Source organism: Syngnathus typhle, linkage group LG16 (genome assembly GCF_033458585.1).
Source record: "Syngnathus typhle isolate RoL2023-S1 ecotype Sweden linkage group LG16, RoL_Styp_1.0, whole genome shotgun sequence".
NCBI lineage: Eukaryota > Metazoa > Chordata > Actinopteri > Syngnathiformes > Syngnathidae > Syngnathus > Syngnathus typhle.
The window spans coordinates 319,532-336,568 of NC_083753.1; the positions used below are offsets into that span (position 1 = coordinate 319,532).

The following is a 17,037-nucleotide window of genomic DNA, read 5'->3' on the forward strand; positions in this document are numbered from 1 at the left end:
TCGGATTATTAGGATATTCATACTCATGCCAGCCTGTGTGTAAAATTGTGAATGGTGTTCCACCTTGACCTTGTTCTGACACACAAGCTGCTCTGCATACCTGCTGACACACTCCATGTATGCACCTTCACCATCACGTATGCACGCGTAAGTCCTCATCTCCCTGCCCACTGGCTCCCAGAGACTCATCCATCGGTGATGCAGGAGGCAGGATGGACATTTTAACATGCAAAACAGGTACCACTGTGCGTACATATTGATCCTCGGAGAGCTCTCAGATCTGCTTCTTCCTTTCTTTGCTTGGCAGTGGAGGCCATTCATCACCCAGACCATGAGTGGAGAGCTCAAACAGTCGTCCCTGTCTGAAAATGGGCGGTATCGCTGAACTGGTGAGTAGTTTATCATCCGTAAGGATGAAGCGTTGACACACTGGCAAAATCTTCTGTCCTCCTTCTTCAAAGTCATCTATAGCTTGCTGGACAATGCACAGTTATGTCTCAGCCAATGTTTACCTGAACTGCTCTATTGGATTGCAGTGTTCTATTCATTTATATATTTATTTACTTTATTGATTTGTTGGGCTATATAAATTCCTAAAACAAGCTTACCTGATATGCAGGAGGGGAGGGGGGGAGAGTCGCTGTTGTTGATGCACTTTCATTCATTTATTGAATGGTATACATAGAAATTGATCGCACTCATATTTATTACATGTTCAATGAAGACTATACTAAAAAAAAAATTATGCAGAATGTGTATAGTAAAAAATATAAATACTCCTGAATAAATAAACAGTGATTTACTTTACTGGTGAAAAATGTACTCAATTGGTCTATTTATATTCTGACTGACTTGTAACAAATGTGTTTGGCCACTTATGAGCTTAAATAGTTATTTTTAATTATTTCAGAATCCATTTTGTCCAGGCATGCACAAAGTAATATTGACCAAGAAGCACCTATTAAGTGTTAGCCTAGTGATAAGAATTCTTTGTTACACCACAAACGACTTGTATCTTGCAAAAGCCGTAAGTGGGGTGAGTCAGATCTTAAGGCGCCACTTCTATATCATGTCCTCATTTCCGAATATTTCAGCCCATGTCAGAATTCGTGAAAGCCCCGATGAAAGCCATGTTGGCTATTGCACTTACAGAACTAACCATATTTCACAGCCTCGGAAAATGACTGCTGCAGCACTTGTACAACACTTACCACGGTGATGCCTTTCAGCAGTATGTCATAAAAAAAGCTACAGCCAAAGGTAAACTGGGGCAGCTTGTGCTTCTTTCAGAGTGGCCACAAGGTGAACAAGAGGTCATGGGTGATGATTAATAATAACCTCACTGCGTTATTGTGGCGTCGAGTCAGGAGGCCAGTCTTGATGTCTGAGAATATTAGCCCAAAGATTTTTGTTGTTGTTTTTTAAAGCGCTGGCCTTTGAGCAGCATGTGCTGGAAAGGGGAGCGAGGTCATGTTTTGACTACACTCTTAGTGGATGCATCCATGCACTAAGATGTATGAGGGGGCGCTGGGTACCGAGGTTGTTGGGGGGGGGGGGGGGGGTTGCAGGAAATAGCATGAGCAATTTCATAAATGGAAGGGAGAGGCTGTGACTTCCTAAATCGTCTGTGAAAGACAGAGGGCGGGAGTGGTGGTGGTTGGGGGGGAGCTAGTGGAGGGCTTGACAAGGAGAAAGATGGAGGGAAGCTTGATACAAAGTGTGAAGGATAAAAAAAGAGAGATAAGGATGGATGGGAGAGAAGAGGAGAACTGGGCTTTGGTGGTAAATGGATAGAACTGGCCGAGGACGGCAGCGGCAAAATGAGAAAGACAGAGGCTGGAGAGATGAAAAGATGAAGAGGGCAGCTTTCTCACCAGCTGAGTGAGCATCTTGCACTCTCTCTCCTCCCTTTTATGCCTCTGAGCCTTCCTCTATCTGTGTGTCCCATCAGCCTCAGTGTGGCATCCTCTCACATCAGATTAGCACCAGCCCAGCGAGACTGTTGAAACTCCTCTGTCAAAGTCATTTAAAATACATCAGATGCAGAGAAGGCCACATTCGCCTCTGAACCCTCCCGCCATCTTTATTTTTCTCCATTTGTCCTTGTCATTCTGCAAACTTGGGACAAAGGCTGGAGCAATTCAGATGGGATTCAAATATCCAAATGGCAACTAAAATCAGTATCAATCAAACATGAAGGCGAGTGGGAGGATCGAGGTGTGGCAGGCTAGCAGGACGGGAGACTGCACACTCAGGGACAATGTCAAACACAAAACGTCAACTGGATATTCAGATTCATCAAGTCGAGCATTCAAGGTCTAACATAAGACGAAGTCATCCGGTAATTCCGAACCGCTGTAACGTGAGAGCTCTAAAAGTTTTCCTTAAGTAATTTATATGTGATTGACAGTCCAGGTTATTTTTGTCGGAACGGTATAAACTCCAGTTCCCATGTGACCTCTGAAGAAAAAAACTCCAGAAAATAGATGGATGGCTGTTTTCTGTCACTGAGATTTGTTTTCATCGCCATTTGTTTGCAGGATTATGCAAAAACTCGAGGGTGGGACCTGGGCCAAACAAGAACTCATTACCTTTTGGTGCAAAGCCAGGATTTCTTGTTCAGTTTTGTTCACACTGCAAGACAGGATATTTTTAGTCCATTTTCATGCTACATAAATCTATGGGAGTGTAAATATTTATGAAGCTGTATATTTTGCCGTTGATTAGATGAGGATGGTTATTCTCGACCGAGAACTAGGATCTTGACTTCAATCTTGACTATGTTGAACTTTTATTTGCATTCAGGTGGTGCTGAGTTCACGCAAAGCTAGGCTAACTTTCTAACAATATAATATAACTGATGCTTTATCCATCATATCAATTCACTTGGGTAATTTTCTATACTTTCAATTTAGGGAATTTGTCCTGCTATGCTGGGCGATGTGTAATTCGTTGTTCCAAACAGTTTTTTTCCTATGGAAATTTCAGAGCAGATTTTTTTCTAACTGCTACGTCACTACTGAATGGTGTTAAACAGAATCGAACATTCCGAGTCAGGGAGAGGGGACGGAGTGTCACATTGTGAACGATGAAAATGTCCAGTGAAACCTTGATGGAGCTTGCTGTGGGTAGGTGAGGACAGAGAGATTGAGTGAAAGGTGTGTATGAGGTGGGCAGAATGTGGCAGCCTGTCCTTGTGCCTCCTCCTCTCTCCAGCCTTCTCCACTGCGCTCTCAGCCTCTTTCTGCCTCATTACCCCCCTTTGCCAGACTTCTCCCTGGGCGACGCTGAAGAGAACTGTCCTCTCGCTGGCTCCAGTTTTCCTCCCCGACAGGCGCAGCCTGAGCGCTGCCTCGCCCTCCCGATATTAATCAACACACACATACGCAGTGCTTCAAGTGTGCGCTCCCACTCTCCGAGATGAGCCTGCCTGATGGACAGGCTGGTGGGCAGCCGTCTCCTCTCTCACTCCCTCACTTGCAAATGAGAAAGCCGACCTCTCGGAGGCGCAGGCAAGGGCCAGGATATTAGAAAACACTTAGGGGAAGGAAACATTGTTCATTATGCGGTGAGTGAGTGAGTGAGTGAGTGAGTGAGTGAGTGAGTGAGTGAGTGAGTGAGTGAGTGAGTGAGTGAGTGAGTGAGTGAGTGAGTGAGTGAGTGAGTGAGTGAGTGAGTGAGTGAGTGAGTGAGTGAAAGAAAAATGTGTATACTATTTGTATAGTATTCACCATATTTAACCAACCCTCAAGTAAATCTGAGATTAGAGACATGGCCAGCCAGTGTCAACAGGCAAAGCGAGCTCATACGGGCCTTGAACAAAGGCAAGATGCCAGCGTATATCTTTAGCTGAAGACAGAGCCGATCCTTGATGCTGCTGTGTGTGATATTAGCTGGCTGCCTTCCTTCCCGTCTGGACAAGGCTTCCGGCCCCGGCCCTCGCCTTCACATGCTGATTGGGTATGTGACCCGGTGTCCCGGTGACATATTCCCTGGCAGGGAGTCAGAATATGAAATGATCGCATTATTCACGTCCTACCTTTGACATTGTCTGAAGGCTATGCACTGAGCCGCGCACAAAAAAAGCATTAAAATCTGCCAGTGCTGTCCAACCAAGACAGCAGCAAAATATGTCCAAATGTAGAAAAGTGAATATGTGTTGGAAATGATATGTGCATCCAGTGTGTGTGCATGTGTGTGTATGTGTAGTCTGTCTCCAGGATGGGTTGCTGTACTAATAATTTGCTTCGACTGTTGTGCGTCTGTCTCATGGGTGTCCCTTGACTCATCCTGATCTGATGAGAGCATCTGGACGCTGGGGAGGCTTCCTCTCCATTCTCAAGCAGACTATGCAATTTAAACCTGCCTCAGGCATGTAGATATTACTCCCTGGTGAGAAGGCTGAAAATTAATGGAAATTGTTTTAGTGGAATCATTATTAACATTCTCCTTTGGATGCCCTTTTTGCGTCTCAGCCCCGTCGCCTCGCCTGCTTTATTCTCACGCTAATTTATGCAGCCATTGACATTCCTGGTGGTGTGTGCGTGCGCATGTGTGTACGTGTGTGTATGTGACTGCTCGAATCTGTGAAGAATCAAAATAATTGGTAAATGCCGTGATACTTCACTGAGCATATACTTCAAATTAAATTAAAAACGTATCAATCATGCTTTTTGTTTTATTTTCTATTTTCACTGTCTTGTTTTTTTTTCGAGCATATGATTTTTACTTTGATCACCTTCCCTTGGTGAGGCTTGCTTGTTTATAATGTAATATTGTACAGCATATGCAGTCATTTATGAAAACACAGGAAAATGCATTAAATCCCTCGCATACCCCAAACTGGATTAAACACCCTTAGCTCTTCGAGTCCGCAGGGGAGAAAGGTACATTTCACACTGGTTTCTGGAGCGGCAAAAGCCGCTATTTAAACGGGGTGTAATATAACTGACATTTTCCAGTTCATTATGCAGCCCCTGACCTTCACAATGCGCGACTTGGATACTTCCCTGGCAAAGGGAAAGCCTTGGTTGTGTCTAATGGGATATGTTTGACCTTGTCAGGGAATAAGGGGAGGTCAGGGATGAAGGTGACTGTAATCGGTCAAGACAGATGGGACGCTGTTGAGGAAACAGAAGAAGCAGGAGTACACGAAACTTGGCAAACACTATATATTCCGCATTTTTTTACCTTTAGAGGTAATACCTATACAATTTTTTAGATGTTGAAAATATATTTCATGGGAGTTTATCTGCCGAAATACATTTAGTTATCTCAAATGGATTCAACTAATCTTCAACTGGCTATTGCCTTCATGTCCAGCTGTATTTGAAAGACTCCTCAGGATTCCAGATAAATCCATCACACTTAGTCACAAAACGTAAGAGAAAGTAATCATATCAGGAGTCTTTCATGGATTAGGCTGCTATGAATGTGATTTATAATCTCTCATTTGTGTGAAGTACAATAATGTGCACTGGGCGCCTGGCATAGATAATCTTATTAACCAGTTGGCTTTTGTTTTCACCCGCTTTGCTTTTATTCCGTGTTAAAACATTTTGCTGCTAATTTGTGGTTGAGCATAATTGGGGTCTTACTTAAAAAAAAAGTATCCCCTGTTTGGCAGATGATTAGGAATTTCATCTTTGGGATTATGTATAGAGCACAGTGAAAGAAAGGCCCATTGCTTTCTATTATGGTTAAAGCCACTCAAGCTTTTTACTGAGAGAAATATTTTGAAATAGACCATTGTCATGTCACAAAGCGTGTCAGATGGTAGCTTCACCGATAGGAGGGATTGGATGGTTGATTAGTCCTGGTCCAATCGGGATGCTGTTGAGCTCATACTTATTAAACCAATCAGCAAGACAAAGAGGAATTCTTTCTGAATTGTTCGGAGAAGCTCAATATTTGCTGTCATAGCCAGAACAGGAAATATTTTGCATCTGAAATGGAATCAAACCTGGTTTTACGCCAAAGGGCACAAAGAAAGGCAGATAGAATCAAACGTTCACCCAGGAACCCTTATTGAACATCACAAGCTTCTCATGAACGTCAGACGTTGCCTGAGAGCTTTCATCCTATGATGAAATAATATTTCACAATGTAAAATGATTCCTAGATATGCTAAAAATGCCCAAAAAAAGAGAATATTGTGTCACTATTTGTACCTATTTCACCTATGGGGTCTCGTAAGTGATCACACAGGAATTAGAGGTTCCGATCCATCCTAATGGTGAGAAATATTTGATTTTATGTCAAAACATATTTAAAATTTAAGCATTGCCATTGTTCCTTTGGCACACTGCTCTCTCTCTCTGGGCCTTGTCACAGGAGGCGTCAAGGCATGCCGCGCCAATATCCGAGGCCCGTTTCATTTTTCTGTCTGACATGTTAAGTGTGATGGTACAAAGAGGTTCCATTTTAATTGTTTGGACAGATCACTCATGGGAGAAGGGCTTTGATATTTGGTCTTGACAGAATAGGCACAAGCTTGCTGACTTGCTTTGGTGTCTTATCTTTCCGGGCCTGGCACCAGGAAGAGTATTGTGAACATGCAGTTAGCTTTAGGTTCATATTTTTTTTCCCCTCACGTATTGTGCTTTCCATTTTCCCGTGTTGCTTAACCTGTGTTTGGCCCTTCTGTCTGCTGTATTCCTCCCTCCCTCCTTTTGTCCTTCTCACCCATCTGTTTTTAGTCTTAAAAGCGCTATATAAATAAAGATGTATTGTATTTATGTCCCTCAAGTTTGTTCAATTTTCTTAGGTTCATTGATGTACAGTAGTCTACACACCCTGGTTCAAATCCCCAATTTGGTGATCTAAAAAAAAAGCCCAAAATAGATCATTATAAACCTACCTACCATTGATGTAACCCACAGGTGCCAAACTCAAGGCCCGAGGGCCAGATACGGCCCACCACATCATTTTATGTGGCCCGTGAAGACAAATTGTGCATCAAATAGAAGTGCAAATTGTCTTCACTTTTAATAATATCTTTTATTTTTTAAATATTTGACCAGTCTCTACTCGTCTGATTTGAAAACGAGTTATTTGTCAGTTTGTTTTGTAGCTTTTACTGTATATAATATGAGGTGCTCATACATTGCGGCCTGTGAAAAAAACTGAGTTTGACACCCCTGATGTAACCCCTTAATTTTACCGTAGTCGGGTGTCTCAATGCTTTTTCTCAAACAAAGTTGTGAGGCTATACATACAATGAACATATTATGACAGCTGAGCAGTTGCTGAGGCTTTTGTCCCTGTACATATGCTTTAAAAAAGAAGAACGGGCACTTACGCAATGCTGTGCAGGGATTTGATCAAACAGGAGCCTACATAAAATGAAGAATCACCTGTTGATGGGCCATAATATAATAAAATATTCCATTTAAATGGGCGGCGACCATAATGTCACACACTCCATTAATATCCCCCTGCCGTTTAGCTTTCTGGTCTTCGGGAATTATTAGAGGACACAAGCAAACAACAATCCCCCCTCTGCTTGCCTTTCCCGCCTGCTCCTCATCGGCTCCCCTCAACCCTTCAACAGGGCTGCCACAAATTACCCACTTTGCCAGCAATATTATCAGGGCTTAATGCTGACCTCCATAATTAGAGTCTTAGTGTTGTTAGCCCCCATTAGGCTAACAATAGATCCTTGGAGCAAGGACACTTTGGGAAATAACATGTCTGAGAACACTTGACTTTTGTGAAGTGATAGAGGGGAGGAAAAAAAAAAACATTTGAGGCCATTACTGATCCAAACAGCCAGAATGGTTTCATGGCAGGCTGACTCAATGAAAGCCGTGCCATCTCCATGGCAAAACCACATATTTGGACAAATATGGACTGGATGAAATGAAATGGCAAACAGACACAGTCATGCTCATCTTTCTACTGGAACGGTGACAGTGTTTTCCATCTCTGCACTCATTTCCGTTTGACAGAGACACAAATAAATATATCATCTCACCCGGCACTGCTTGCGTTTCAATCATACGGAGTTAGATACAGTAGCTTGCCACTGAGCTCCTTCTCAGGCTCCACAGAGCAAGTGAAGAATGAATTCTGTGCCCGAGCTCTGTTTGATCTCCATCATCGTCCCTCTAAGACATGTGTAACACTGTACAAGCAGACGGCTTCATGGTGCGTAGGAAATATCAAGGAAGCTATTCATAAATATTAGATTAGATCAAAACAGCCCATTGCTCTCAGACTCTGAGCTCCTGGGTCAATCCATCCCCATGCCTTTGATTTTATGTTTCCTCTCAGACACAGCAGAGGATTGGGTGCACAGTGAAATTGAAGCCAGGAGCTGAGAAAATACTATTATAGAAAAAAAAAAAAAGTAAAACAACTTGCATGGTCCCATTTCTTCACTGCTAAGTTGTTAACATAACACGCATGTCGAGATTTATTTAACTTCTGATCAACACATTTGCTTATTCCTAATTGTCTTGTTTTGATTAACTTCCCCCAAAACACAGTAGAGGAAACCTGCAGAGATTAATAAGACAGCTTTTCCTCCAAACTATTCCTCTCTTCCCCCGGAACTGACACAAATTGGTGAAATATCACTTTGATCATGGCTTCTGAACAACAAACAAAACACAAACCTTATTAGTCTAATTCAAAAGCATTTCAAATGCCGCCGTTTGTTATGAAAGCCTGCATTGTTTGTGCTAAAACTTTGTTGGGCTGAGAATCGTTGTTATAACCTGGCATATTTCATGTAATGGCATGTATGATTCACCCCAAATATAATTCAGCTGTTTTTGTAGGCTTTTTCTTATCATGAAGGTAGTCATCATCAAGCGGAGAAAATATGGCATCGCATTACTAAGACCGAAACATCCTTCCAAAATTGATGAAAAAAGAAAAAAACTGGTGAGGGAGGCTGCCAAGAGACACACTGCTTCACTGGAGAAATGTTTGGCAAGTACTGGTTGTTTAGTCCATGTGACAGCAATGATTGTCTTTTCCATATGTCTAGCCTTTGGGGTAGGGTGACATCCAAGCCCGGCTATATTTTTCATAAACACTCTTGAACCTTAGTCATCTCTGAGGTAATTATGAATGTTTCCGTAGATGGTTCTACTAGAACTGGTCTTGATGGTTCTAGTGGTCTTCTACTGGAAATAAAAAATAAAAAGTAAAATAAAGATAAAAGTAAAGCTTGCTCAACCTTTTGAACTTTATTTGGGATTTAATGAAAGGCATCTTACATGGTCACAGGTGTGTGGGGATCTACATGAATTTGAATGCAATTACCGTATTTTCCGGACTATAAGGCGCACCTAAAAACCTAACATTTTTCAAAAGCCGCCTTATAGTCCGGTGCGCCTTATGTATGGACCAAATTCCTGAATTTAAACTGTCCCGAAGCATTGTGTCATGAAATTAATCATAAGTGGCCCGCTGAAGACTATGAATCATGAATCAAAAAGACTATGGATTATTATTTTGTGATTATAAAGTAATTTGTTGCGTCTCAAGTTGAAATAAAAAAGATAAAATGGAGAATGATATGATTTGGATAAAAAATCTGACATGATGCATTAATGGTGCGCCTTATAGTCCGGTGCGCCTTATACAAGGACAAAGTTTTAAAATGGGCCATTCATTGAAGGTGCGCCTTATAGTCCGGTGCGCCTTATCGTCCGGAAAATACGGTAGTTAATTCTTTAAACAAAAAAAAAGGGGGGGGGGGTCGAGTTGAAATTCCCGGAAAACTCAGGAAATATGCAAAAGTCAATTATTTGACCCGGCACCATCATGGGAGATATTTCAGTGCCCTTGTGCCACCCCCTAGCTCTGCCAGTGTACTTTTGAACTCACTGACATTAAATTAGATAGTGGCCTGGCCTAATCTCTCTTGGAGATATCTTTGATGATTTTGAGGTTGAAAATTTGGGGGTTATGTGGAATATAATAGAATTTGTATTTGCTCAATCGTAAAGCTGCACCAGTGTTGTTGTTGCTTTTGATAAAAATATATATTTTTTTATGATTGACTCTCGCCCATCACATCAGGAGGCCTTTCTATACATAAAGCCTGCATCCATACTGACTGATTTGCTCTAAAAGATGACTCGCCTCCTCAGTGCCTTTGTAACAGAAGTACAGTATTTATTTTTCTTTGGGCAGCATTAGCTCTGAAAGCCATCCTGCATGTGAAGATTTCACTTACGCCAAGCAGCGTGAAGCCTACCTTGCAATGCTAGCGGATTAGCTCGCATCGGCGCACTAACATATGCAGTGACTGCCGGCGTGCTCTTTCCCCATTAGGTTGGCACATCAAAGGCGCTGGGAAGAAGTTCTTCATAGGCAGTTAAAAGTGGGCTCAGTGTGGATCTTGTAAATACCATCTTTTGAGTAGGAGCCTCTCCGGGGACACTTCACACACTCCTCCAGTCAGGAGAAAGAAGGGATGGAAAAGGAGCAGTGACAGGCATCAGAAGGGGAGGATGGTGTGAAGATTTTTCTTTTATATATATAAATATTTTTTTTCACGTAATGTATAACACATAATGTACATATATATATGAGCGAGAGAGAGAGTGTGGGGGTGGAGGTGTTCTGAGAGCCCAGTCCCCTGTCACCATCAGGATCTGTGGATGAAGAAAATCACTCTCTCTCCTCTGCGTCTCTATCTTCCTCTCCTGCTCTTCCTCCTCTTCACACTTCACATGATAGCTGACAGTGAAAGTAGAGCATCGCTGCTTGCTGCTTCTTTTGAGTCATGTTTTTCATAAGGCATAAATAGAGCATGCCGCAACTTGGGAATTCTGTGATTCGATGTTTTAGTATACAGGCAGACGCAATAGCGTTTCACTCTCCTCTGGTGTTTTTCTTTTAAACACTTTATCCATCACAGCTGTTTGTAGGGCTCTAGTGAGGCCCTCAACTCTATAAGGAACCGAAAGGAATGAGAGATGTCTTTTGTTTCTCATATCGCGTTCACTCCCAGGCCTCCTGTAGCTGGGTTTTGCAGCCTGATCAATGCAAATGTTGTTATTTACCCAAGCCTGAAATGAAAAGACTCTGGATCAATTTGATGCATTTGGTCTACTCACCGCGCCCGGCTTGCCTTTTGGCCCTCCCTAGCCAGTCAACCTGCTTCTTGAACAACATCTCCAACAGCACTAATGCAAATGAGGCAAGCAGGCGCTCCCTCGCGATCACAACCCACAACAGCGTGTGCATTCTCTCCATGTCTTTCTCTTCCCGGCAAACACATGCTTCTGTATCTATGTGAACTGTGTATGTGTGTGGGGCTGACCCACTTTCTTTGCTTGGCCAAGCTTCTGCTGCTGTCTGCTGTGCTGTTCTGTGCTCTGCTGCTAGGGGGAGATCCCTGCAGACTCCCCCCACCTCCTCAGCACTCCAGCCCTCCTCCTGACAGACACTCACCCTGGCATGTTATCCCCTGTGGATTGCAGACCTCTGCCTCACTGCCAGCGCGTTTCACATGTACCTCCATGCAGATGCACAAATGCATAAGGCCCGACAGCACCCTTACCAATGAGAACACACCCACTCATGCACACATTCACAGCACATCCCACTTCTGTGCATTTCCATCCAGCGTCCTCCTTTCCTCCGTGTTTGTCTGGGGTTATTGTTTCAATCTTGCTGCATCAGGGGGCCCCTGAAGGTTATAAATTAAACATAAATGCAAATGCGCTGAGCCATTGCCGCCCTACACCTCCCTTTCCTTGCATATACAAACTCACCATTCAAACAGATCCGTGTGTCTGCGAATTAATGGAAGAACAGTGGGCTTTTTTTTTTTTTTTTTTAATGAGCGGGTGAGGGAAATTAGAGTTGCAAAGCCACAGCGCAGCACACCCCGAACCGCAGCCGAGGCAACGACTTGAAAAGCCATCATAGAATATGCTAATGCCCGTGGTCCTCTCACTGTCAGCCTTATAGTGTTGCTCGAGATGAGATCAGAGCTGAGGCTTTGATCTGCCACTCTGACGGAAGCCAGAATCGGCATGTGTACAAAGCACACAGAGCAAGAAGTGTGTGTGCATGTGTGTGAGGCCCGTTCTAATCACAAAAGGTGCACAATTTCAGAGTTTGACACCTTACACGTAGCATCTCCATTGTTAAAAGTTGTCTGTATATTTCTCACTCTCTCACAAACACACAGTATAAAAAAAAAACAAAGCGATACGTGTACAATACATCTTTTTGAAATGTCCTATACAGTCAGATAACTAGCCATCTGGTCTTGTTGAGGCTATTATACACGGAACATAGCATACTCAGTAAGCACTGTTGAGACCTTGTTGTTGGACCATAACCATGTTATGGCTTTTATTTTCTGCCATATGGACACATAAAGGCGAGTGGCTAGGACAGGTTCCCAGGGATGCCACTTGCTTTTATTTGACTCCAGTGAATGAGCTTCCATTTGCAGAAGTGGGACCAAGCATCATTGTTGTGGTCAGCTCTGTCATATAAATGTGTTTTCTTTACCTGTTTTATGTTGGAATACAGCAACAGAATGTGTAGGAATTAGACAAAGCTCAGTGAGAATCCAGGATTAGCTCCACAAGTGGTTGTTCTTTCACTTGTAGTAATTTTTTTTTTTTAAGCCGTGACTGTACTGTGGGGTAGCATTGAAGAAAATGTGATGATGACACCACTACAAATTTGCATCATTACATTTATGGTGTTAAAATAGCTGAAAGTGGAACATTGCTGTCTTGGATGATCAATACAATAACATGTTAACATTAAAAAATGTATTAATTTTACGTAACATAATGTACATTGCTGTTTTTAGTATTTTTGTTAAGTGACCTCCGAGGCAAACTCATCGTCTTTCTCCACAAAATGGGCAGCAGTGGCTAGTGGTCAACTTTTATTTTTTGATTTTGGCTTCAGCATTCATATGAGGAGTATGCATGTTATTTGCACCTTATGAAACTCCTGTACTAACACAAATCCTCCAGCAGGGGGCTTCCCTTTGTCGTGGACATACGATTTAGCTTCACACTGCAGTCAATTACACTTGCTTGTTTTGTGACCTAATGCAACAAGTAAGAAAAAATATGATCATTATAATCAGCATAACTTTCAGCACAGGTATCATCAACCTCATCATCATCATCACTGTCGTCATCATATGTGTCTTCAGCACCAGGGCCAGCAGCATTTATCATCATTACCATGGCCATCCTCAGCACCACTCATCCCCAAATCCTTCCCCCCTTACTCCACCACCCCTCTTTCATCCACAGCTCCCTCTGTTGATCAAATGCATCTGATCTCATCAAAGCAGAGCCTCTGCTTATTCAAGTCCCAGCAGACACCCAGCGTCTTTGCTAAGCACTATTTTGCATTCATGTTTGAATACCACTGATGGGTTGGAGCGTATCTTGTAGATTTTGGTTTTTGTGTGGTCTTAGCCTGCAGCCTGGGGTTGATTTATTTTATTTCATCCTGGCACCTCTTTTTGAAAAAAAAATAACATTGTCAGTTCACACAAGTTGCTCTGGCAAGCAAATGAAACGAACTGAGGAGAGGTGGGGGGTAAATTGTCTTTATTCAAATAAAAGTTGCTTTGTAGTAGCTTTTGCAATGCATTTCTCTATCTGACTCTTGTGCTAGTTTTTACACATCTATGGCACCCCTACTGTTACAAAGTGACTTTGGTTCTTTGAAAGAAGACTACTACAGCACAGCATTACAGCAGCCATAAATTGTCAAATTATTCTTATTCCAAAGGCTACACTTGGATAAAACAGTTTGCGTGTCCGTCTCCTGTCAGAGCTGCAGAGAACTTGGCTTGGGTTGAAGGACATAGAAGGCGGATGGAGGGAAAACCAGAACTGGATAACCCCTTAATAGCTGGGCAAGTCCGGTTCGTGGGCCACTATCCTGTTTTCCAGTTCTCCCTCCTGCAGCACACCTGATGCAGGTAAGTTCTGTAGAAGCTCATCAGGGTGATCATTTGAATCAGGCATGTGAAGGAAGGAAACTTTGAAAACAGTCAGGACAGCGGCTCTTTAGGATCAGACTTGCCTACACCCGTCTTTAGGAACATAGAAGGTGGCATGTCTGCAGCAGTTCATTGTGCAATTTGTTGTGAGGATGGTGAATTCGAGGGCCAATGACTTGCAGAGGACTCCAAAATACTAATTTGGATTCAAAGTGAGTTTTTTTTCTTCCTCCCACAAGACCAAAAAAACTGGGAACACCCTCGATTGTGGGAAGAAAATTGCCTCATTCTTTGTCATAATTTAAGTTGATGCACCTTCAAAGCAGTCATACTGGTATGCATGTCCTTATAGTGAAAGCGTGGCATTCTAAATAATGCGAACCTCTGTAGGTTTGTCATTAGGTCCATGCAGAATTAACATAAAAAATAGAAATAGATGCAAAAGCAGCCTACGTGGATCTAGACTCCACTCCGGATTTTCCATGTGCGTCGTACTGAAGCCTTGGAGGCGGATAAACTGGTCGAGCTTGCTCTCTCTCTCTCTCTCTCTCTCTCCCTCTCTCTCTCTCTCATCCCATGCTGGGCCGCAAGGGCTCCGCGAGACGCGTCCACATATCAGCAAGACCGGGATGGAGGAGAGAGGCGGCGGGGGAAGAAAGTTCACACCCGAAAAGACCAACTTTCAACATGACGCTGCACTGACACGCAGTTTTCCAACCACCAACACCACTACTACGACGAAAGCACCGGTGCAAGATTAAAGTTCGTGAAAATATCCTTCACCATATTTTTTTCTAGTTTTTTTTCTTTTCTTTTTATTTTTTTTATTTGCAGCGTGTGCGCGCAAGGCTGGCGGAGGGTCGCGATCGCTGCGCGCTGAGATGTTGGAGTGAGTGAGCATGGCTGCGCAAGTCGCTCCCTCCAGAAATAACAACAAAACCAAGAAATTATCCAGCGGCTTGGGCACGGAGCTCAATTCGGGGAAATCCGGAGGAGGAGGAAGCGTACAGCAGCGCAGCGGGCAGATGCTGGGCGCCGGAGATGGGACTGTGAATAATGTAGACCATCACCACCGAACGGAGCCTGGCATGGTGCGTTCAACTTCCGCGGGTCAGGGCAAGGATGGGAATAACCTTACATCGTCAAATTCCAACGCTTCCTCCATGGAAACGGGACTGATTGCCAACCATAAGGTGAAATATGTCGGGAGCGGAGACCCCCCTCAGTCCCAGACACCGCAGCCGCAATTCGGCCAGTTTGCGCCGCATCCGCAGCGCCAGATGCACAGCAACAACAACGGACAGGGACCCCGAGGGACCGTGGACCACCACGGCGGTAAAGAGAACCTTCTGGGGGGTCAAGTGGAGTCACAGCAGCAGGTGCAGGGTAAAGGAGAAGGACATCTTAAATCGACAGAGGGGATGATGTCTTCAAGGTATGATCACTCCAACTTGGGGCCAGCCAGCAACAATTCAGAGTACAACAACAACTATTACTCAAGGTCTTACGAGCAACATGGTGGACAGCAGCAGCAAGGGATGGGGCTATCATCTGCACATAATAGCATGGACAACTCCCATGAAGCAAGCTACCAGAACAGTCAGTACAACCAGTACCCTCCCTATAATCGGGCACGGTACGGGACCTACGGCATGATGAGCCCCACTGGATGTAGGCAACCTGACAACTTGATGATGAGCAGCAACTCCTCAGCAAGCCACAGCAAGTCCACGCAGGGAGCCTCTTCCAGTGGCTTCCAAAGGTTCCCAGGACCAACTCAGCAGCAGCAGCATCCCTCGGGGGCGACCCCGACCCTCAACCAGCTGCTTACATCACCAAGTCCCATGATGAGGGGCTACGGTGGGGCCTACCAAGACTACAGTGGATCCTCCACGCAGCAAGGCCTGGGAAAAGATGTGGGCCCCCAGTATGGAGCCACCACGACCCACGGCTGGGGAGGACAGCCCAGGAACCATCCGCATTCAATCAGTCCAGGCAATGGAGGGCAAGGCCTTGGGAGGAGTCAGGTAAGGTCATAAAACCTTAACTCCATATTGCAGCTGAGTGTCTGACTGAGTGTTTGGTAGCAATTTTGGCACATTATTTATCGATGCATTCACATGTTCAGTATTGTGTAACTGCATTGAACATTAACCAACGTGATGGAAATATGGTGAGAAGAAAAAAAATGAACCATCTTTAATTTAACGTATTTCAATGGTAACACATAATTTGCATACTGTAATGCTCCTAAGACAGTAGTATTTATTTTCCTTTCTTACTGGTATAATTATAAAATGTGAACGTATGACTGCTCTTCTATCCGTCCCTATTTACATGACTATTAAAGAAGATGGAGGAAAACATTGTACAGCAGTGTAGAGGTGCTTTTTAAATGGAACACAAATAAATTCCCAATACTTTGTGTATGAAATGACTAAAAAGGTTAACGTCAAAATAAGCGACTGAGACATTTGCACAGTGCTGTGTATTTATATATTTTATGTAAAAATAATCTAGTAGTGATCTCTAACACATCGCCAGAGGGTATATTGTGTTTAAACAACTCATCAAGCTAAGTAAAACACCTCCATAAAATATTAATTAAATGTTAGAGTTGGTGTTACATTCCTCTCTTCTTGTGCAACTGAGCTGAAAATTCAAACAGACGACCCATTGCCTGTGCCCTGAATCATGATCATTAGTGTGAAGCTCTGTCCACATTTTTAAATTAGGATCCCTGGAAGATTTGTTTCATATTTGTCACCCAGTCATCAGGGCAAACAGCATATAGAAAAAAAAATGCAAGAACGTTGTGGCTTGTATGGAACTTTAGGTGTGTTGCCTTCAAGACTGCAGAATTACTCACAACTATGACAACCCAAGTCGATAATGAGCATCTTTCTATGTAATGTTTTGAAAAACAAATCAAATAATTTTTTAGTCTGTTATTGTTCATCATCTGACTAATGTTGTGTTCCACAAAAGATGTTTTTCACATTGCTGCAAGCTAGCTTCTATTCTTGGCTGCAGCTGGCTGTTGAATGCCTTGCTTCAGGGCACATCAGTGGTAGCAGTGG

The 17,037-nt window shown here is 43.3% G+C and overlaps 1 protein-coding gene across 3 annotated transcripts in view; it reads left to right on the forward strand.

The window, feature by feature from the left end:
* Positions 1–13,801: 13,801 nt before the first annotated feature.
* arid1b (AT-rich interactive domain 1B) overlaps positions 13,802–17,037 on the forward strand; it is a 142,516-nt gene continuing 139,280 nt past the window's right edge. Inside the window, exons 1-2 of one of the 3 annotated variants that reach the window (XM_061301366.1) lie at positions 13,802–13,936; positions 14,549–15,984. In XM_061301366.1, the coding sequence (XP_061157350.1) occupies positions 14,857–15,984 (1,128 nt within the window). In that variant the 5' untranslated portion in view covers positions 13,802–13,936; positions 14,549–14,856. Of the gene's footprint in view, positions 13,937–14,515; positions 15,985–17,037 lie in introns of those variants that run through there. The other 2 variants (XM_061301367.1, XM_061301368.1) reach the window with 2 other exon arrangements.